General features: G+C 44.0%; 1 protein-coding gene across 2 annotated transcripts in view; it reads right to left on the bottom strand.

The window, feature by feature from the left end:
• Positions 1-24,464, bottom strand: part of FNIP1 (folliculin interacting protein 1) — a 125,111-nt gene that overhangs the window by 62,635 nt on the left and 38,012 nt on the right. For both annotated transcript variants that reach the window (XM_054976204.1, XM_054976205.1), the window contains exon 2: positions 4,975-5,101. In XM_054976204.1, the coding sequence (XP_054832179.1) occupies positions 4,975-5,101 (127 nt within the window). The remainder of the gene's footprint in view (positions 1-4,974; positions 5,102-24,464) is intronic.

Here is a 24,464-nt window from a genome sequence, read left to right as displayed (position 1 = left end):
TGGTTTGTGGTTCATGAAATGTGATGAACACAAACTGCATGTTTCAGTTTTTTTCTGGTTCATGCCCATCTCTATTAAGCCACTTTGAGCCACACGAAATGATGGGGTATAAATATTTTACTAAATAAATAAATGCATAGTATATGGAAACCCATTTTCAAAATGGGTAATAACTGAATTTCCCTGTTTCACAGTGATGACTGAGCTTTCCCCAAGCTAAGATCCTCAAAAAGGGGGCCTCAAATGTAGACACATGTTTTTTGCCAATTGATAAGTTTTGCAACCAGTTTTTGTGTGCATCATGTGTTGTTATTTTTTTTAAATTGTGGCTAAGGACCTTAAAAGTTGGACCTTTGAGACAGCCTAGGAAGAACTATTAGTAAGGTTAGCTAGTCTAGTTTACGCAAGCCAGAGAGAGGTTTTTTCTTAGGCTTAAAACTCCAGGTTGCATTTTTTTTCAAAAGAAAAGCCTCCTATTATGACAGTCTGATCCTTAGTGAGACAATGCTGAACTCATGCCCTGTTAGAATTGCCACTGGCTTGTATTTTTTGGCATACAATGGCAGAAAACATGTGAATTGCAATCATATGACTTTGCTAAGAACTCGTGAACCAGAATTGCATTTTATCTCTGACACAAACAATAGCGTCTTGGGCTAGGCACACAACATCATGTGATAAAACCACATTGACTCCACAGGATTACAGCAGCTTTCACAGGCAAGTCACATTGTAGCTTTCAGTTAATGTTGAAACTTTGCTTAATCACACTTGGTAGCAGGCAAGCATATATTTAAGTATATTTTTTAAAAACCTCTTACAATAGGAACATATATTCTCAGATTAAGAAGACAATCCCATCCTCCCCTGGCTATTTCATTTCTAGGTGTGAATCTTTTTAAATAGCTTCCTAAACAAAATCTCTTCACAACTCACCACTGATCGCAATGTCTTAAAGTGATCATTTCCTGATTTAATCATTAGGAAGGATAATAATTTGTGGAACGTGATGAACTTAAGGATCTCACTGGTTAAAGAGGTCAAATGGTCACAATCTTTGGGATATCATTTATTAGCATCTTCATTTATTAGCATCTTCCCAGAAAGCAAATCCCTGACAAATTTCTGGATGTGCTATATTAGATCCTAACATCTGCATAAGAGTTACCTGCTAGCCACCTAGATCAAGTATCTGAGGTGCCCCTCCTCCTCTGAGGAGTTTTTGAACCTGAATGTTAATGAAATATAAGATGCAACAAATCATTTGATATTATGCAACAAAGGTAACTGGCCGTCTTTTGTTCCAAGTATAGGTCAAGTCATGTTTCCAAAGTTATAACAGGTTACTGCATAACAGCTGCATAAAAAAACCACTTCCCCCAGCAAGAGCATGTAAATGCAGTAAATAAACGCCGTAGGCACCATACTGCTAGCATCATCTACAGAGCTCACAGTGGTCAGCAACACACGGAAAGTTGACAAGTACTTCCATACAGTTACAGTGCAATCCTAAGCACAATTACATTCAACATATCCTCATCAGGGTTCAGCCTGAAGTTCTTCCAGCTGAAGATACAAAATAATGAGCCTTGCTATATTTTGTATCACCCAACAGCATGGAGCTATTCACATAGATCCAAATGAAGCCCTCTCTCTTGGTCATTTTCTCCCGTAGTCTCTTACTGAGCCCTGGCGCTAGGGTTTCTAGCGCTGGAGGCCAGCCTTGTGCGCGCGCTCTGTGCGTGTGCGGCCTGGACTGTGTGATGACATCATCACGTGAGGACGTCATCACACAGTGCCATGGCGGGTGGCTGGGGCGGAGCGAGGAGGCCGCCCACACGCTGCATGCCCCCCCCCAGCCACCTGTTGTTCCTCGCCCGTGTCCGCTGCGCCCGCCTGGGGGCGGTGGGCGGTGGCGGTACAGAGCTGGCTGGCGGCAGTGCGCCTCCACCCCCGGGGGCCCCTCCAGCACCCCCTCCGGCCCTGCAGTGCCCGCGGCCCCCACTTCACGGCCTCAACGGTGGTGCTGGCCCTGCTCTCACTAATGCGAAAAAATATTTATATTAGGCCTCTTTTTCTTACTTCCCTTAATTAATCAGAAACAAGTAGCTTTTCTGTAATATCTTTATCCAATAACAAGTCTGTGCTCCAATCAAAATAATATTAATATTGCATAGCAACACTGAAAGTCTTGAGTATTTGAGAGTGAGATGCTTGGTATTTATTAATTTATTTTATTGATGTTATTTATAGCCTGCCTTTTTTACTGGGACTCAAGGTGGATTACACAGTATAAATCAATACCATCAACTGCTGGACATTCAATTAAGAATCCAATAAGGGATGCAAGTGCAAATTTGAAGAGGTTGGAAAGCAAGTAGAAATCCAAAACCTACAGGAGATAGTTTTGTCAGGTACCCGCTAATGGCAAGTAATCCCACAGCACTATGGGATTACTGTACGCTTGCCTAAAAACATGAGAAGTGTCTTCCTGGATCACAGACCAAGATGCACCTAGTTCAGCAGTCCAAGATGCACCTAATTCAGCAGTCTTTTCCAGAATCCTAACAACCAGCATGCATATAAGTCCACTGCAATCTGATTTCTTACCCACTTTAGCTTAGATAGGCAATCGCACTATATGAGATATTGTTAAATCATGGCTAAGCAAACAACATGTCTGCATTGGCCCTGAAAGTTAGGCTAACAATAGCCACTCCGGGAGAAATTAGAAGCAGTTCTTGCTCATAGTACTTTCTTTATGTAAACAAAACTTTTAAAAAATTCTACTCAAATGGAACTGCCTTGGAGACACATCAAACATTTAATAGGAACACCACATATTTTGACTAGTATTAAAAGGTATTTTCTGCATAACTGTTTGTTATCAAGAAGTTTTGTGCAACTACAAGGCCTGCATATACCCCTAAACTACTATGCTGGAACAACACTGGAAATGGGGGAAGGAAAACAGCTATAAATCACACTGCACTGTGTGAGGATCAGCAAGCATAAGGCATTGAATTCTAAAAGGCAGTTAACAGACGCTCTTTTCACAGCAAAAAAACATTTGTCCCACACAATGTTTTACTGCAAAGGGCAAAAGTGCCGTGGGATGCAACTAGCACTTCATGTACACCATCAAGGGATGAACGAGAGCTGTTTGCCACTTTGCTGAGATATAGATCCAAAGAAGTTAGCTGTGTTAGTCTGTAGTTGGAAAACAGTAAAAACTCCAGTAGTACCTTTAAGACTAACTAACTTTATTGAGGCATAAGCTTTCATGAACCACAGCATCTGATGAACAGAGCTGTGGTTCTCGAACGCTTATGCCTCAATAAAGTTGGTTAGTCTTAAAGGCGCTACTGGATTTTTTATTATTTTGCTGAGATATGTGATCTGAATATTTTCATGTTCCAGAAAGAGGTGATTATGTTTCGGGCAAATGCTTTGTGCTCCAACCCAAATGACTGTCCCTTCAGAAAATGTGAAAAAATGGAAAAAACAAAATTGACAGAAGGCAACAGAGGATTGATGGAAAAAAAGAGCATATGCTACTCAATTATGCACCTAACAATAATCAATATATCTAATTCTCAATGTGAGCAAATTTGTGGATATTTAAATCTGGACACTGGAGCCATGAACAGGCAACACAGATGTTTTTACAAACCTAAGAAAAGCTCCAGGTTTGCAGAAAAATCCAAAATCTTAAAAAAAAATTACTCAGTGGGGAGGAGTTAAAAGCCTCCAAACTGATACAAGCTGAGTTTGTAGCTTTAAGAAACAAATGCTCCCAGTGGCTGTTGTTAGGCCATTCGATATGGCCAGGCTTCAAACCTTGGTTTCTGACAGCACAGGCAGGGGCATGGCTCTTTCCAGGGCTGCTTTGGTCTTGCCATACTGCTTCCATGACTCACCCAGGACTGCCTGCTTCCTACTCTTCAACAGCACCTACTCCATGAAATCCAGTATGGTATAGTGGTTAAGAGTTAAAACTAGGTTCTGACACCCAGGTTCGAATTATCACTCCGTCTTGGAAACTCACTTGGTGACCTTGGGCCATTTAGTATTCTCAGCTTAAACTACCTCAAAGGGTAGTTGTAAACATAAAATGGAGGACAGGAGAATGATGTAAGCAGCTTTGGGGAGAAAAAAATGGATATAAATGAAGTAAATAAGTATTAAATATATCTGATGATGGGGGACAGATAAAAGGTAGGTTGGTTGGTGAGTTGGTGGGAAGGAGACAGAAGCAGGGATAGGTGAGGATATGTAGGGTGCCAAGAGGAAGAAAATAATATGGGGAAAGGGGTAGAGGGGAAAGTGAAGTGCCCCCACAAGTCCTTGCAGTTTCCCACTACACAACTGGGCCTCACGTGGCAGCTGGCACCACACAACTGGGCCCAGCCCAGTGGCCGGTGTCATGCAACTGGGCCATAGTTTTTCTGAGTAGAGGCCTCTAGGACGAAAACATTGGCTAGTAGGTGGCAAGGAGAGAAGGAAATAGGAGAGAAGGAAATAGGAAAGGGGAGAGAAGGAAATAGGAGAGAAGGAAATAGGAAAGGGGGAGAGGGTATGGGGGCTTTCAGGGAAGGAAAAGAGGAAATAACAAGGGGAAAATGAGATGCACCCTGCAAGTCCTTGCAGGTCCTCCTTTTGCAACCACATAACAACCAGTATTCTACAGTGTGCCTACTTCATCTTGTATGGAGACATGGTACCTTCCTATATTTAAACCTTATTTGATCCTTGCTTGCCATGAGAAAAAAAAGTATAAGGTAATAAAAGGTGAAATTAAAAAGAGGAGACTGCCACTTTGCAACAGATCTCTTCTATCATAATGAACACCTCTCTTTGAAGCATGACAACCAATGCGATGCTTTTATTGTAGAAGCTTCTATGTATTAAGCTTCTGTTAAATTTGAAAGAACACAAACACAGTATAATTGAGTTTCAATTAACATTACTTACTGAGACGGAGGCATCTTCAGTTCTTCTCTTTGCAGTAGAATCAAACAAGACATTCCGGCCTCTTCTTTCACAGTCCTGGTACACAATTAAGCGAATTTGACTTGGATCATACTCCGGCAAAGGCCAGCTTAAATAGGAAAGAAAGAAAGAATGAGTCCTATCACTGTGAGATATTAAATAACTGTTGTTACAATTAATGATCTTATTAAAAGGAAACATCAAGGTCAGATTCTGCTGTGTTGAAACAGAAAAATAACTGGCCCAGAGTGCCCAGTTGACCAAATGGGTGTAACTTCACTGACTGACAGCATTAATTGCTATAGTATCAAACAGTTCTGGATTAGACAAATTAAAAACCAGTTTATTATCAAAAGGCACTTATCATTCTTGTCTATGTACAAATTACAACTACAGTGAAGTTGCTAATATTAGTGCAGAAAGAGAGAACAAGAAAGAGACTGAAATCCCAGATCAGAACAAATCAAAGTTTCAAAGGAATGGAGATATGTGGAAGCTTTTGGTTTGTCTCTAGGGTTGCCAGATGGAGTCCAGATTATACTGCACCCTGGCGGGGGGCGGAGTGGCACTAACCTTTTATTTTCACTATTCGCATGCACACACTCCTATCCGTCATGACGACGTCACTACTGGAAGTGACATCATCTGCCAACTCATTTATGGGTGCCCCAGGCTGGCTAGCCACTCCTGGCAAGTGCTGCGCAGCCACAGGATGCTTGCCAGGTGCCCCAACTGGCTAGCCACTTCCCTAGCCTGGAGGCAGTGCTGCACAACCACAGGAAGTTGGCCACGCACCCAGGCTCGCTGGTCACTCTTAGGTGGTGCCATACAACTGCAGGAGGCTGTCTGGGTGCCTGTGTTGTCTGGTCACTTCCCCTGCCCAGCCAGGGAGGGGCAGGGGACAGGTCTCCAGTATTTGGGAAACGCTTTCTCCAAAAAGTCCTCTGTAATACCAGACTGTCTGGGAGAAAACAGGAGACTTGGCAACCCTACTTGTCTCTAAATTACTATGCTTAAAACTCTCCTACAAAGAATTTATCAGAACCACAAGTTCAACATGGCTATGCTCATCAGTTCTGTTTCTTAGACATCTGTTAATATTTTAGCCTCCAGATTTCTAAAGTCTCTTGTAAAAGGTTTACTGAAAGGAAGAACATGGGAGCTCAAGTATTGCAAATTATTCACTAATTCTACATTTGTACAATTGCACCTCTATGTTCACTAGGGCTGCCAATCCCCCACCCAGTCCAGGGGATCCCCTGTTCGCACCTTCTCCTCCCCAACCCCACTTGCCTGGCCAGCAGGGGGGCATGCCCCCCAGAGCACCCCCTGGTGGCGCAGGCCGAATTGGGCCCGCAGGGGTGATTCAGCCCTTCAGCAAGTGCGGAAGCGCATACCAGGCAATCCTTTGACCCGCATGATGATGTCACTTCCCAGAAGTGATGACATCATGCACGGTGGGAACGCACATGCGCTATGCACACACGAGAGAAGGGACACCAATCGCCACAGAGCGTGAGTGCCAGGTTCCCAGTCCCCCGCTGCGGGGGGGACTTAGTCTTGTGACTAAATGGACCTGGCAACCCTAATGTTCACAGAGTATCAAAAAAGAGAGAAAATCATTTGACAATCTTGACTTAGAAAAATACAAGTAATATTTTAACAAATGCCAGTATAAATGTAATGTAATGCTTCACAACAGTAAAAACTAATGATGGGATAGGCAATTTTTATCAGAGAGCAAAGGAAAAAATAAGGCATGCATAAGAGATCTGCAGTCCTTGGGGACAGATTACAAATGAGGATTGTGCAATTTCTTGCATGGTTTTCAATCACAAACCTACCAATGTAAACAACCTAGCATTACCAGGCCAAGCCTGACAACCAGAGGAAATTTTGGCAGCCAGGGACAGGAGGTGAAGTGTGATATTGGCACCAATGTCACCACATCACTTTGGGGTACATGCGGGTCACTTCTGGCATGGAGTATGATAACATTTTTTGATGGTTGCTGTGGATTTTCCGGGCTGTATTGCCGTGGTCTTGGCATTGTAGTCCCTGACGTTTCGCCAGCAGCTGTGACTGGCATCTTCAAAGATGTAGCACCGAAAGACACGGCAATACAGCCCGGAAAATCCACAACCACCATCGTTCTCCGGCCGTGAAAGCCTTCGACAATTTAACATTTTTTGTTGTACAAGTTTTTGGAGGGAGGCCTGGAAACCCTAAGACAACCCCTTGAAATTTAATTTCAATACTGATGATACACTTCCTAAATCTCCCTTTCTCCCAAGGTTAGAAATATAGCACATAAAAAACTACCATGGCTGGGTAAAGGCTCGGCTAACCCTGTTTTTCCCATGTGAAGGGAATTTTTTTTTACAGAGAAGTATTAAGTCATGTGCAGATGTGGTCTAAATGACTGGGGCCCTCAGCTAAAGTCAAGGGTGGTGCACCCCACTCCTCCTTTATTCACACCCAACTCCTTCTGAACTAGGATAAAGCACCCAGTTTTCATATATATGGTGCTGAGATTTTTTTTCTGCTATAAGAGAAAATTCAAATAGATGAAATCACTCAGATTTTTCATTCTCTACATTGTGTGATGAAATTAATTTATTCTTCAGTAGATCATACAGTATACCCTCCCCACTGGCCACTGAGCTACCCAACTAGGATTGCCAGTCCCCCTCACACCACTCAGGGCAGGGGATTGCCTGCTCCCACTTGCTGCCCCCCATCCCCAATCACCTGGTTGGCAGGTGAGAAAAATTGTTGGGAGGCTGGCCCTCAGAGCGTGTGAAAAAATGGCATGTGTGGGCACTCCAGAATCCTCTCCTGACATCACTTCTGGTTTTAAAGTGGAAGCAATGAGAGCTTGCTGGGGCCAAAACGGCCCCCAAACATAGAAACTTTTGGTTTAAAGGGGATCTGCCCCTTTAACTTTTGGTTTAAAGGGGATCAGCCCCTTTAAACTTTTACTTTAAACCAGAAGTGATGTCAGCAGAGGCCTTCAGAGCACATACACAAAGAAGAAAAACAGACGCCCCCAGCTGGCCAGCACTCCCTATTTTAGAAGTAAGGGAAGCAGTAATCCTATTCCGAGCATGTGGCCCTAGGAAATTGCCCATAGGTGAAAAATGTTCCCAATCATGTGAACATTCCTGCAGTCTGCATGGGCACATCCTGACATAAATTTCCTGGACAAAGACTAAGAAGTAGCCAACTATACAAACAATAAAGCAGAATTACAGGTACAAAATACAGATGGAAGTTTATGAATCACAAATAGTTTAACTATAAAATGAGTATTGATAGGCAATTGATGAAAAAGAAACAGTTGGCCATGCACCTAAGGACCAAGTGATAAAGAAAACAAGAAGAGGATGCAGTGAGAGAAGAGAAAGCAGGTGATGACAGAAAAACACACAATTGTGAGTCCTTTTGAAGAAATTTTTATGTTTGCTTCCCTGTTTATACAATAAAGACTGGAAACAAAAAGATAGAGGTAATTTTCTATCAGTACAAATGGTTTAAATCAATAAATTAAATAGAAGAAAGTATTTGGTAAAGCAGGTTTATGCTTGCCTTGCTGGTAAGCAAAAACTTGTTAGACATGCCAGGTTCTCTATATGCAACATTTATGGACTTAAGGGCTGCTTTTGATTCCATGTCACATGCAAGACTACTGGCTGATTCCACACACATTGGATAATGCACGTTCAATGCACTTAATCAATCGTTTGAGGTGAATTTTTTGTTCTGCACACGAAAAAATCCATTCCAAATTATCTATAAAGAGGATTGGAAGTGCATTATCCAACGTGTGTGGAATCAGCCACTGAAAGAAACTTAATGTAGCGCATCTACCCAAGAGACTGTTAAAGCTAATAATGAGTCTCTATTCTGAACATTTATTATGTGTTAAATTAAACAAATCAGGATCTATATCAAACCAAGTATCTGTACAAAGAAGCGTACGCCAGGGCTGTGTTCTTGCACCTCACCTATTCAATTTATATTTGAATGACATTGTTCTGAGCTTGCAAGGCATTTCCACTCACACACCAGGTCTGGGAAATTGCCCAGTGCCCACCTAGCTATAGGCTGACGACCTTGTCTTGCTCTCCAGAACTCAGATCTGTCTAAAGCATGCTATAAAAGCATTCATTGCTTATTGTAATAGCGAACTCTTGGAGATAAATTAATATAAATCTAAAATCATGGTGTTTTTAAAGTCAACAATGATTAAATAATAGATGGTGTATATGAATTACAACAGGTCAACGAATTTAGATATCTAGAAATCGTGTTACAATCAAATCTATCTTGATACAAACATGTTCAATATCTTAAACAGAAAATTGGCTTAGCTCTACTGTCTTTAAGGAAGTTCTTCTTTATTCAAGTAGCTTAATATGTGCCAGCACTTTTGAAGGCGTACAAGGCTCTTGGGATACCACGTATATTATACTGTTCCCAGATCTGGTTCCTAGGCCCAACAGAACAATTTAATAAGCTCCCATTAACCTTCTTCCGCAAAATACTTGCTTTACCACCATGTATTGCTTCTGTAGTCACATGACTCGAATTTGGCCTTCCCAAAATCTCAACACTGATCTGGAAAGCCACAGTCAACTTTAAATACACACTGCTAAATTCAAGACCTTCCAGTTTTCACTAGATCAGCAGCCCTTGAGCACTGCTGTGGAACAGAACTGCGGACGTGGAAATAAACCAACTAGGTTCACGGAATTCAAGAATTCTGACTGAAAAAAGGTGAGCGTTACTTATAGAGAAGCTGCTCAAACAGGACTGGGACTCCCATCAAATGGATGCTGTGCGAAAATGCTCCTCACTCCACGTAGGAATTAAGTATTCTACCCAGTCTGACCTGCCTCATTATTTTAATATGCTGGCAGTGTCAGAACATGATTGCACATTGAAACGCATTATCAACATCTCAGATGAAGGGCCGTTTCCTCAAGACACCTTCAGGTCAGCCCTTCTGTGACTGCTCTTTGGCTGTTGTTGACTCATTGTCTCATACTTTTTTCTACTGTCCAAAGCAGGCAATAGCCAGAGAAAGATTTCTTTAAAAATGGCTACTAAAGTACTTGGCCATTCCTGACTCTTTAAGATTACTTCTGAATAGCCTTTGCAAAAGCTACATTGTGGACATGACAAACTTTTGTTTTACTGTTATTTTTAATTCTTAAATTTTGTTTATAGCATACGGCCTATGGGCTGTTAAACTTGAATAAACTGAATTGGTAAAGCAGGCTCAAATACTGTTTCCTTGCAAGACAGGAAATAAGCCTAAGCAAATTTACTCCAAAATAAGTCCCATTTATTTAATGGTATTTACTCTTAGGGAGTTGTTTTTAAGATTGTAACCATGGATAGTTACTCTTTTCAAGAGACTGTGGAATGAATGCAAGGCTTATAGTGTTCCTGGTTCTTATTATAAGAGGTATTTGGAGGTATTTTAAAGGTATTCTTTAACAGAATGCATGAATGAAATACTGAAGACAAGAAGTTTGCTAGAATCTTGGAATGAAGAACAGGTCATAATAATTCCAAAAAACAAACAAGGACTCAGTATCAGTCAGCTGACATAAACTATAAAGTTAGTGAGTAACAACCATAAAGTGTTATTCCTTTCTTAGCTGCGCAAATCAACAAGGGATTTCATAAATATATCCATTAAGACCATGCAGGTTTTTTCAGCAAAAAAACAACCAGAAGGAAATATTTAACAACTAGTTGTAAGTATGCAGAAGACAATAAACTAGGGTTATTAGTAATACTTTCTGATACCAAAAGATAGCACAGAATAGTCATTAAAAAGCACAGGCATATCTCCTATTCAGCTCTTTTGTTTCTGTTGTAATTAGAGTTGCTTGTAATTTCAGTTAGGAACCAAGCAAATATAAAGTGCATAAATATGATTACAGAGATCATGAACATGATGAATGTGTAAGAACTTTGCTGCTTTTTATACAGTTTTGGAATAGGCAAAACCCATCTAACATGATAAAGGAGGAGATATTAGAATGTATTTAGGATATTGTGTAATGTATGTATAAAGATTTCATGATTTTCTACTGATAGTAGGAAGGATATAATTATTTTGAAATTTTCTTTTTGTAGAATTAGGACATAAGGTTACAGTTAGTATGAACTGTTAGTATGTTCCCTTTTTTACTATGTATTTCTTTTTTTTATAATAAAAATGTGTAACTATTAAGTTCAGAGATTACTTCAAGACATATGTGGGGGTGGTGAGTATTTGTTCAAAATATTCCCCAATATACCTTTCTTGCCTTCTAGTTTCAGTCACAAATAATAAACCTGACATCATGGGTTAAAATTTTGGAAAGCCTGCAGGTGGTAAAAAAGCTTCACTCGCTCTCTTCTTTCTTTCACCCTAGTTCCAATATTTTTAGCTTTCTGCAAACTATGTAAAACCAAACTGTTCTTATAAAGGAATAGGGCTGCATTATAGCAGAATGATTCAGGAAGACAATTCCAATACAGACAACAAGACTGTGTTCTGTACTTCTAAGTAGACATGGGCACAAAACGGAAAAAGCCCAAAATGAGAGTTTCATGTTTCGTCGCGATCCATGAACCACAAATCACAAAACTTCATGAAACTGACACATTTGCCTAAACGATTCATTAGTTTCTGTCATGTCTGCATCCATCCATGTCATTTGTGTTTCTCTGCTACAATACATTGATCTCATGCATTGCTCATATGATTGTGCTTTGTACTGTAGTGACATAATCAAGTATCAGTGTGAACCTGCTTGCTGAAAATGAAAGTGCCTTACTCCCCGAATAAGCAACTGTTATTTCAGAAAGTATGCTCAGTAATCTTGCAGCTGTACTGTAAATCTTCACCAGGGAAAGAGGGAGTTTTGAGTCCTTGTAATCTTCTGCCTTTTTCTGTCCAGACTAAACTATTATGTTCTCACGGAACTTTTAAGGATTTTCGCACCTAAATGCTAACTGCTCAAGGGGAGGGGGGGATAATGCTCCTTATATCAATAGCACATATGCTTGTATACTCATTCCTGCCAACCCATCTATGGATGTAGACATGAACTTCATGGATCTCTGAATAAAGACCTTTTCAACCAATGCACTGAAGAGCTTGCTGTGAGGGGTTTGGGAATCTATCTGCCATGGACAGCTGTCCCTAGAACTGACATTTTCGTGATTTGTCAGAACCCATGGCATTTCAATGGCCCCCTTCATACCCTGAAATGCCAGACTCGCAGGGAGACTTCAGCAGGCTCTCTTCTACCCCACCCCCATTTGCAATATGTTGATCAGGAAGGTCAATGGTAAGGGTGGGAAGAGAAGTGCTACCAAAGTGCATGACTGAAATGGGGACCAGGAGTTGCTGGATCAGAGAAGGATGAAGGACGAGCTGTGGTGTGGAGCTGGGCTGGGAAGATGGAGTGAGGGGTGGACGACAGGCAGGGAAAGTCCCAAGAGTTTGGGATGTGGAGGACGAGCTGGATGTTTCTCCAAAACCCTGTCATTCATCCCAAGATGTGCCCTAAGGGGTGCACACCACAGATGGCGTGCGGGTTCTCTCTGCAGCCGCCCCTCCTCATGGACACAGGAGGCAGTCATCCTCCTTTCTGCTCCCCGTGGGCAACGGGCTCAGGAGTGGAGGAGGCCCACACTCCCTTGTGCCCTAAGGGGCATCCACCATATCATGCCTGCCGGATATGGCGGCAGTGACAGATGTCTCCCCCTCTTTGGGGAGAGATCCAGAGGAGTTAGCTGTGTTGGTCTGTATTCGCCATATGTGGTGGCAGGGAATGGATGGATGGACGGAAATCTCCCTCTTACGGGGGACCTTCTCCCCCACCGATGGGCTCAGGGGGTGGCCTGCAGAGTCCCTTTGGGCCCTAAGGGACGCACATCACATCTAGCATGCGGGGGGAGGAAACTCTACATGCCCAGGGGGTGTCTCCCTCACCCTAGGACATGCATGTGAGGGTGGGATGGATGGACAGACACCTCCCGCTTGGAGGGCGGATGGACAGACGCCTCCCCCTTGGAGGGTGGAAATTCTAAATGCCCAGGATGGCATCTCCCTCACCCCGGGACAGCAGAGTCAAGCAACAGAATCATGCCCACCGGTCACACCTTTCCAGGTGGCACAGGTTCTCAAAATAAGGCCTCTGGTCTGCATAGAAAACACACGGCAGCACAGCTGTAAGTGGTCACGATGGAGAGGTCCTGCCAGATGGCAGATTTTCGTGCCCAGTACTCCAGGGGGTTGGTGTGGGGAGGCTTGGCAAGGTACTCTCGCACCATGGCCCCCACTGAGTCCTCCTCCCTGACAGACGCCCCAAACCTGCTGGCGTCAACCGCAAAGCCCACCAAATATGACCAAAGGTCCCTGTTGGGAGGGCTCTCATGGCTGGGGACGCCTGGCTCATTTACAGCCTCCCACCCCTCCTCCTCCTCCACCCCCCTACTGCACCCTCAATCGTCCATCCTGATTTATGTGCCTAATACCTGCACACTGCTCTGTGCAGGACCTTCTTCCAGTCCTGCAGCTGGCCGTCCTGCATGGCAATGCTGCCCTTTCTCTGGGGGTAACATATGAAGGGAAGTCTGTACAGCTGCTCCTGGCAGAGAGGATGCATGCGGGTGGCTATGCCTGTCTGCAACTTCCTGACAAAATCCCTAACCCTGGAGGCAAGATCCTCCTCATTTGCCAGCTCGTTGACCAGCACCGGGTCCAGCCCATAGATCAGGGTGGAGTTCCAGCAGGTGGCCATGTCCTGGTACAAGTAGTTCTCAGGATCGCCCCCCTCCCCCTGACTCTGGAGCAGCTCACACAAAGACTTCACACTGCAGGAGAAGTGCGAAGCCAGACGCCGGCAGTTGTCCAACAAGTTATGCGTGGAAAACGGTGCCTGGTCCTGGGTGGTCTTGAACTTGATCATGGCATCCACCATGATCAGGTGCAGCTTATGCACCAGGCAGACAATGCCATCAAGGGATGCCTCTCTCAGGGCTGCCAGCATGTTGCTTCCCGCATCTGTGACCATGATGCCATGAACAAAATCTCCCTTGGGCACCCACTCCCTCAGCCGAGCCTTGATTGTGGCAGTGATGTTCCTCCCGTGTGATCATCATCCATCCCCCATGCCTGAAACATAAGTACTCTGTACCCCAGCTGCAAGGGCAGCACCTCACCCTGGGGCCCTGGTGTTTCTCTGTGGCAGTGGAGGTCCTCTGGTTGCCACCAATAAGAAGTGAGGGCAAGGTAGCCATGATGGCAGCTGCTCCACATATCTGCCATGAAGTGCACGGTACGACCTTTGGCGCACAACAGCTCCCGAATAACCATGTCTCACACACTGCAGTAGAGGATGGGAATGACTTGCCAGCAAATGGTCCATCGCGATGGCATTACGAATCAGTGGGCAAAATGATGCAGCAGCCTCCAAAAGCCCATACCATCCACGATAGACAAAGGGAGTCCTTCCAGGGCAATCGTCTCCACCACCACGAGTGCCCGCCTCCTGAGTCCTCCCCCTGACTCTTTTGATAGACACCGTCCCCGACCCTGAGGGGACAACCTGCTGCAAGGTAGCCTCCCTGGACATTCCACTCCCACCCGCATCACCTCAGAGCAAGGCTTCTTACTCGGGGTGAACTCCCGTGACCCTTCCCTTTCATTCTGATAAGGAGCCCTCCTCTTCCACCCACTAGATGACTCGCATTGCCCCGGAGGCAGCAGGATCAGGTTGTGCCTCTGCAGATGCAAGCAGAGGGCAGTTGACGACAGGTGCTTGAGGTCACAGCCCTTTCGCACCAGGGCATCACAGGAATGGCACCAAACTGCATAGGGGTCATTGGGAAGAGGCTGGAAGTGCTGCCACAGCGCCTGACTAAAACAGCGACTGGGAGTTGGCTAGTCAGGAGGAGGATGAAGCATTACCAACCACGGTGTGGCACGGGGCTGGGAAGACGGACTGAGGGGCGGACTGCAGGCAGGGACAGTCCCAAGACTTTGGTATCTGGAGGAGCCGGATGTCTCCCCAAAACCCCACCATTCCTCCTGAGATTCCCCCTTGTCATCTTCCTCAAAAATTTTGAGAAGATCCAGTTCCAGTCCCGCCAGCAGTGAAACCTGTTCTGCCTCTTCCACTGCCCTCACAGCGAAATCTACCACAATTGGAGTCTCTGGTACCGAGACCTCTCCCCCCGCCCAGTATTGCTGGGCTCCGATAGGCAATCAGGACAAGCTGTGCACTTCCTCTCCTCACAATCACCCTTGCCCTTAATTCCATGCCTCATAGCGCTGCACACAAAAATAAGTTGGAAGCAAAAGAAACAAGATAACTTTGAGGAGTTTCCATCCTCAGGCAACGAAGCCACACAAAGCTGTGCCTAAGAGACAGGCAGTGGCCCTGGGACTGGCCTTTGGGGGAGAGCCCCTGAACACCACAGAGACACCTGCCCAGGCAGGAGAGGTGCTCAAAATAAAAATGAGATGCACATAGTGGGTGCACAAAGCAAGAGTCGGCTGAGCCAAATAGGTGCACGGCAAGCAAGAGAGAGAAAGCAAACAGAAAAGGAGTCAGGACCTCAGGCAAGGAACCCACACCAAGCTGGGCCCCAGAGCCAGGCAGTAGCCCTGAGACTGGGGTGGCGGGGAGAGCCCTAATCTGCTGCACAGACACCTGGCCAGGTTGCATATGCTCAAATTAAAAGAAAATAGAAGAGAGTGTGAGACCTCAGGCAAGGAACCCACACCAAGCAGGGCCCCAGAACCAGGCAGTGGCCTTGACACTGGCCTTGGGGGGAGAGCCCGTAAACACTACGGAGACACCTGCCTAGGCGGTAGATGTACTCAAAATAAAAATGAGATGCACATAGTGTGTGCACAAAACAAGAGTGAACTGCACCACAGGAGTGCACAAGAGAGAAACAGAAGAGAGTGAGGCCCTCTGGAACCCACACGAAGCTGGGCCCCAGAGCCAGGCAGTGGCCCTGAGACAGGGCTTGGAGAGAAAAACCAAAGGAAGCAGAAAGAGTGTGAGCCCTCAAAAGAGCAGCGAAAGAATTGAGAAGTAACAATGACAAGCAAATTAAAAAAATGGGAGGCCTAGGCCCCAGAGCCAGGCTAAGGCCTGAGACTAGGGTAGGGTGGGGTGGTAGAAAAAAGGCACCCTCACCCAAAGACCTTCCCACAGAAAGGCCAAGAGCTGGAAATAAGAGACTTCTTTCAGCCTCTTCAAAGCAACAGCAGCCAAAAGCACAATCCCAAATCCTTCCACACACTCTCCCACTGCAATCCCAGCAACAGGTCCTCCTCCCTCTCCCTCTGTCTACTGGGACTGAAATATGAGGCAGAGAGAGGTGCCTTTTCTAAAAAACGTTGACATAGAGCGGAACAGGAGGTCTGTGGTTGGCTGACAGACCTGCCTAACAGGGTTTGGAGCAGTTGGTGTGCCCATGGTTGCCCAAGGGATTGACTTCCAGCTCCTGGCTGTATAGGGCAGAATGGAAGCTCTCCAGATGGCTAGGAGAGCTGCCAAGGGTAAGTGGGCTATGATTGGGGTTTCCAATGGTAACAAAAGGGCTGGGCCCATTGTTGTTTAGCGAATAAATCGGCATCAGCCTGTCTGCAATTACGAACTGTTCACGAAACTAACAAAACAGCCCAAAAAGTCATGAATTTTGTGATAATTTCATGGTAACTGTGACCCCACAAAACACTGTTTTGCAACACATGAAACGGCCCGTTTCATGATGAAATTTGCTTCATATTTTGATTCGTGCCTATGTCTACTACTAATATATATTATCTATTCCTGTATGTTTTGTCTTGCTCTCAAAGCATTGTTTTTCTATTTATGTAAGACCATTTCTTGCATGTTTAACATGTCATGTTTAATATTTATGCCTTGTTATCGATTCCTGCAATCCTAGTTCTATTGCATTATTAGATACCTTTTCATCCTATTGATTGTACTGATTTACATTATCTACCTGGGAAAGGACAGGCAGAAAAGATGCCTTGCATTAATGGAAAACTTGGTTTGGATACAACCCAATTTGGAATTACAGTTATAATTTTTCATTATGTATTAACATAAGAGAACATGGCTTTAAATCAGTGTTTAAGCAGTTTAGTGCTGCAAAAAAGCTAAAGATATATATATAATTGTCCAAAAATTGTACAATTTGGGAATATGATTAATATAGCTATTGAAAAAAGAAAAAGGATAGGGTTAAGGTTGGTTCCAAAATGTCCTTTTTGCCAGTGCAAGAGTGCAATTTTCATCAATTCTATCCTTCTACATTATATTCAGTGCTGTTCTGAGGAAGAGAGAGGAGGGAACTTCCATTCTCCCTCTGAGTCGGAGGACATCCTGGGTGTTTCCACTGTCCAATCAGGGAGGCAGGAAAGTTTATCTTTCTTCCACTTCCCGGCTGTGCATGGGAACACCCCCTGTGCTTCCAGTTCCTTTCCTGCCTCCAGGGAGAGCAGTTTGTCTTAGGCTAGCTCTGCACTGCCTTTTTGAATTTTCTACCCTTTACTTTTTTTTTCTTTCTTCCTTTATCTACTACAACTTCTTTATTTTCTATTCTTATTGTACCTACACTCCTTCTCCTGTACCTCCACTGAGGGGACAACCTAGGAGAAGATTGGAGGCCGAAGACCAGGATGGCCTCGGCGGCTTCGTCAGACTCGGAGGAGAGCTTTATGGAGAGGGCGAGCCACCCCCCAGGAGCTGTCTTACCGATGGCGGGGGTGTGCTCAGCCGGCGCCGGCTCGCCTTGCGAGGCTGAGCGGCTCCCCGGCGAGAAGATGGCTCCCTGCGAAGATCAGCCCTCAAAGAAACGGGCCCGTCTCCAGCAGAGGGCGCCGCGAAGCTCCTCAGCCAAGCAGCAAGAGCCTCCGAAAGACTGCGACGGAGGAGGCTTCCTTTTGGCGGCAAACGACAGTGCGGCTAGCGTTTTCCCGCCTAAGCCTACCAACGCGCTTCCCAACCTCCCGGCGGGAGAAATGGGGAAAAATCGTGAATCGGGAGCCCAGGATGCCCAAGTAAGTGCCGCCCATCTATCTATGCCCCCAGAAGTGATGGGTTTTTTACGTCACACTATGAGAGAACAGATCCTGGCCTTAAGGAGGTCCGAAGAAGCCCAGTCTTCCCAGCCTTCATGCCCCAGGGGATGCCAGGATTCCCAAGGGAGAGCCAGTCTTGCAACGCCTTGGCCCACCAAGGCAGCTAGAAAGACTCAAACCAATGCCACAATGGGGGGAAGGGGCTGGATTGAGGAGATCCCTTCCCCTAGCGAGGAATCTGAGGGCGGGGATTTCCTCTCGGAGGAAGAGCAGGATGAGGAGTCTTCTAACAGTGAACACTCAAACAGGCTGTTTCAGGCAGAGGAGTATCAATACCTTCTTGTAAAGACTCCTCATCCTCACGGTGGCCCACGGACCTGCTGTATGCATTTCCTCCCCTTCCAGTTCTACCAAGGTTACTGAGAAGGATCCAGGATCTAGCGGCAACGGTGATCCTGGTGGCTCCCTACTGGCCCAGAAGACCCTGGTTTTCGACTCTCCTGTCGCTGTCGACCCACTCGCCACTCCACTTGCCGGTACGTCCGGATCTGCTACAACAGGGACCATTCTGGCATCCTCACCCGGAATGGTGGTCCTTGACCGCATGGAGATTGAGAGGCGGTCTCTACTTAGAGTAGGATATCCAGCGAGTATTGTGGAGATGATGCTAGCATCGAGAAAGAAATCTACAAATAGGATCTACAACTCCTCGTGGAAGGCCTTTGTACGATGGGGAAAACGTAAAAAGATCGACCCGATGTCCCCGTCCATATGTGACGTCTTGGGATTCCTGCAAGAAGGTTTGGACAGAGGCCTGAAACCACCTACCCTGAAGAAGCAGATGGCGGCGATCGGCTCTGTACTCCCGAGATTTGAGTCATATCCGATATCCACTCATCCTCACGTTAAGAAGTTCCTTAGGGGAGCCACCTTACTGAACCCACCTACGGTACATCGTTTTCCAACCTGGCGCCTACACATTGCTCTCAAGGCCCTTACCAAACCCCCTTTTGAGCCTGTGCGAGACATTCCTCTCAAGTGGCTAAAATTAAAAACTGTATTCTTAGTGGCCATTACTTCGGCACGGCGTATCTCCGAGCTGAGCGCATTGTCTGTTAGGCCAGATCTCTGCATATTTCATAAAGAGAAAGTGGTCCTCAGGATGGATCCTTCCTTCCTCCCCAAGGCTTATACTCGATTCCATCGTACGCAAGAGATCGTTCTCCCCTCCTTCTGTCTGGATCCTAAACATCCAAGGGAAAGAGAGTGGCACACCTTGGACATACGCAGAACTCTCAAGGCGTATATTATTAGAACGGAGCAGATTCGTAAGTCGGATTCACTGTTCGTTAATATTGCTGCGCCTAGAATAGGACAGAGAACGTCTGCATCTTCTATCGCGTATAGTATCAGGTCATGTATCAGCGAGGCGTACAGGGCTCTCAAGATGGAAGTCCCATCCGGAATTACGGCTCACTCCACCAGGAGTACAGCAGCTAACGCAGCCCTGAGACGGAACGCCTCCATAGAAGAAGTCTGCAAGGCAGCCACCTGGTCGTCTGTGTCGACCTTTATCAGACATTATCAGCTGCACACGTACTCGTCAGCGGATGCAGCGTTTGGTAGAAGAATCCTGCAACATGTCGTGGAGGACGAAGAGCATGTCCCACCCGAATCCTGAAGTGACTGCTTTGGGAGCACCCAGGATGTCCTCCGACTCAGAGGGAGAACGGCCCCTTGGATACTCACCGTGAAGGGTCCTTCTCCTCTGAGGTAAGGAGGACATCCTGCCCTCCCGAGCTCTTCATCCTCTGTGTACTACTACTGTTCTTCTTCTACCGCTGCACTAACAACCTTATCTTCTGAGCTTATTCTCCTGTTATGACAGTTATTAGTTATAAAGGGTCTTGGTTAATAGTAGCCCTTTGACAGTTTCTTTGTTTGAAGTCCCTCTCGTTTCAGGGATATTTACCTTATATAGTGTCTGGCACGTTGACTGCTGTGGGGATACCTCCAGAACTGGAAGCACAGGGGGTGTTCCCATGCACAGCCAGGAAGCGGAAGAAAGATCAACTTTCCTGCCTCCCTGATTGGACAGTGGAAACACCCAGGATGTCCTCCTTACCTCAGAGGAGAAGGACCCTTCACGGTGAGTATCCAAGGGGCCGTTCCTTGTCCAAGCTCCACTTACAGTGCTTTGAATTGATACAGATTTTCTGCTAATATAAGGGAAGGATAATTTCCACCACTTCCCTATTCTTGCTGCAGACCCCTGATTTGCTCTTCATGCTGTTCCTGAGGGTCCTCCGTTCCCAGAAGCAGCATTTCAGGGAGATTAGTGGGCTAAAGCAGGAAACAGGAGGCAGGAAAGTTCTGTTCCACTGACAGAAGCGTTTCCCATGAGCATAAAATTTAGTCTGAATCCAACCCTATGTCTTTTTCCATTAGCCTTTTCGTTAATCTAATCCAAAGACATTTCAACTAATTTTCATGAATTAATTTTATGAATAGTTACTGTAACAGGTATTTATTATGCAATATGATATCTAAATAATGACAGCTGAATGGGAAAATACATTATATGTATGCTGTATATGATTAATTTATTTCAGTATTTGAAATAATACTGATGTATGGTCCTGCATACAATGTCTTATATATAAAGCCTAATAAAAATTAAATAATGCAGAAGTAGCCAACGATTGTTCCTGTAGCTCAAGTAATCAGATCTATGAAAATGGAATTTTACAAGCAAGGGTTCAAGTCTGGCTTAAGTGAAGGGGTGTATTTTAAACACACACACACACACACACATACCACTGGCTTCAGTTTCCAAGTCTGTGTACTATGATCTCTTCCTGCATTTCTTGGCTGACCACCTGGGATGCTATCTGCAAAATATTGCAATATGGAAGACTACTGTACTGTGTGCTTTATTGCTCATTGAATTACCTCTTGCAAAATGCAGTTTACTAATATAAAGGGCACATCTGTATACTTTTCTGGAAAAAGAACATGTATGGTCACATATTCTCTGATAATTTTACCCTTTTTTAGGGCAGTTGCATTTTGGTGGAAGAAACAGGCTCAAATGTTGAAATTGCCACTGAGAACCAAGAGAAAACCAAGAAAAATGAAATGTAAAATAAATGTACTTTTATTTACGTGTGAAATAAATATAAATGTATAGTCACTTTCTTACTTAAAATATAATCCTTTGAATGTATAGTGTGGCCTGATCTCTACATTCCCGTTTAAGCAAATTTAAGATTAGTTAGGTTCAGGTTATAGGAAATATGTTGTTATGCACTCATATTAAAATAAATACATTTTTTCAGTATAGTTATTATGCTAACAACAGTTTACCTAATTGAATTCCCCAGTCCTTTGTGGTGAGGTTCCCCTCCCCCTCCTTCCATTTGCTACAGTTTTGACATTTGACTCTGACAGTGGCATGGCAATGAAGAGCAAAAAGTGTTCCAGATCTTAAGGAAAGTATGTTTATAAAAATCTCCAAAAACAGATTACATCCTAAGAAAGGAGGAACTAAATATAAAAAATCAACAGTATTCTGCAACATAATTGATCAAGGTAAAAGGAACCTGTTTGCTCCCCCATCTGTGTGCATGCTGTTTTAACTACCTTTGAAAGAACTGGGCGTGAGAAATAAATCACATTTCATATCTGTCCCATCTAACAGTTTATCAACACTGGGACTCTAGTCCTGCAGAAACATTCTGTGACAGTACGAAAAGAGTTCCAGTAATAACTGAAGAGCATTGGCTGAGAGTTCAGCAAGCTAATCCCTACCTATTCCCAGCCAACCATGTGTTTTTGTAGATATTAGGTATGAAAAATGCTTCACGTGAAAGCAGTGAGTTGAATGATGGATCCTACCAATGTTTCTGCTCAATCTCACTCAATTGTCCTCCTCATTGGAGCCCCCATACTGTTCAGTTTTTGCCCATGTGGATGTCAGGATCTCTGACATAGCCTTTTCGGTGCTTAAAAGTGACCCCTCTTCTTCGTCTTCAATTTTTCAACAGTACAAAAGCTGGTGTGATCTAACACATTATTTCTTTAAAATCTCTGAGACAGAAACAAGATTCACTGTACTTACAGTGCAATCCCCTAAGCAGAGTCACGCCTTTCTAAATGGTGTGACTCTGCTTAGGGGACTGCACTACAAGTCTTAGAAAGATGTAACTCTGTTTAGGAGTGCATTGATATAATATCTTCTTAAAATGTCCATGATGCATCAAAGTTTTTAGATCTTGCTTTGTTTACTTTGAGAAGCTTCCCTTCGATCAACATACATTTAATCTCTCCTTCACAGGAAAGCTTAAAAATCTGTCCATGTTTCAGTTTGCAAACTCAAAAGACAAATTAAAAGATTCCAACATTACTACTAGGGAAGAGGACATTATTATTCCAGCCCTACTACTGTTATTGGATAATATGATGCAATTATTGTTTACTGTTCAGGTAAGTCTTGGATATGATAATGCACCTTATCTGCACATATTTCTTCACTGAACTGATTTTGCTGAAAATTAATCCACAATCCAAGTTATGGTAGTTAACCAAACTATCATGGATTTTAAATTTTCTTGTATTTCTAAGGTTTAAATGCAAAAGTAGTTCTACTTTCATGTGGTTTATGGTTAGAAAAAGCAATATGAATTCCTACTGGCCACATAGAAAGTAACAGGAATACAAATCCCAGCAATATATAGTATAGCATGGAAACATTAATCATATACTCATTTTACACATTCAGAATGGGGAACAAGCATAATTATTCAGGTCAGAGATCGCCAACTGGTGGGCTCTGAGTTCCCTATGGTCTCCAGCAGATTTCTACCGTGTTCCCTCATCACACAAGGGAATGAGAGGATCCATAATTGCAATAGCCTTTTCAACTGGTACCAGTAAAGTTACTTGCCTTGTTAGCCTTGACGGGGAATCCCTCCTGTGCCATAATGATTGAGGATTGCTATTACAATATGTATGTGAAAATGGAGAGAGGGAATGGTAGCTTGCAAACACCTTGGCCTCTCAGGCTGAAGGAAGTGATACAGGAAATTGTCAAAGATATATATTTTTAATGCAAGGGAAGATTCAAGGCAAGAGAATGATGGGAAATACTTATTAAATGTTTGCTATTATGAGGTCAAAGTACTTGTAACCATACAGACCTGATTTGTTCCAAATCATCTACAATTAATTGTATGAATTACATCTTCCCATTTCAAAGATGTTTTACTGGCATGATGATGTGTACCCTTGGACATTAAGTGTAATGAAAAAACACAAAAGGAACACAAAACTTGTACAGATAGCAAAAGCTTGATTCTGTAGAGAATACAGCCAATCAGGTACATCCATTTGGACACTGCATAGTCAAAAACCAAGGACGCATCTGGTTCTAAGCTCAGTATAGAAGATGCTTAGGCACCATCAGGGCTGAGCATACACTGCTACTGCAGAGTAGAAAACACTCCAGACACAGCTCATGGTATTCCAAAATGTCTGGCTGCCTCAAACCAAGAGTAGGGAAACAGAAGCTGGCACCTACCTTAATTTATCTGCATCTTTTATTTATTTAGATTCATTTTTAAAGTTATTGGGCAGTATCTAATTATATACACTTAACTTTGTTGCTGAGACGTCCTGATCACTTATGGTCATTGCTTTCCTGAAAGTAGCTGCAGGTAAAAGCAGATTATACTGTGTGGCCGGGCTGTCAAAGCCTTGCACCATTTGTTAAGCAATTAAAAAAATTTCTTGTGGTATTTGCACATTTGCATACTGTATAAAGCTGATCTCATTTTGTAACAACTGAAAATAAAGCTTTGATGGACTGGCTATAATGCAGCCTGAAGCATCCAGTTCTGGATGTCAGTGGAAATTAAATAAAGGGCTGGATAGATAACTTATCTTAAATGTTTTACCATGTATTGGATGTTAAAGTTGGATCTAAGAGCAGAACCACAAGTGACAAAAGGCACAGATTGGACACTTGTCAGCTTCTCTCAAGTTTTGATGGGAAATGTAGGCATCCTAGTCTTGAAGCTTGGCTCTCTGACTGCTGTCCAATGGACTTTTCAACTGTCACTTTTCCAACATTCCGCCAAGCTGCCTACATTTACCAACAAAACTTGAGGGAAACTGACAAGTGTCCAATCTGTGCCTTTTGTCACTTGTGGTTCTGCTCTAAGTTTCACAAAAGATTTTAAAATAAGGATGTGCCAATCATACTGTTGCATTTGGAATGTAGAAATTTTGCTAAAATGAGAAAGGACTATTTGGTTTAAATGTGTCTAAGTAAGGACAAGAGATTTGGAGGGGG

The sequence above is a fragment of the Eublepharis macularius genome, chromosome 4 (genome assembly GCF_028583425.1).
Source record: "Eublepharis macularius isolate TG4126 chromosome 4, MPM_Emac_v1.0, whole genome shotgun sequence".
NCBI lineage: Eukaryota > Metazoa > Chordata > Lepidosauria > Squamata > Eublepharidae > Eublepharis > Eublepharis macularius.
The sequence above is the reverse complement of the archived record's forward strand: the minus strand, read 5'-3'. Positions and strand labels throughout refer to the sequence as shown.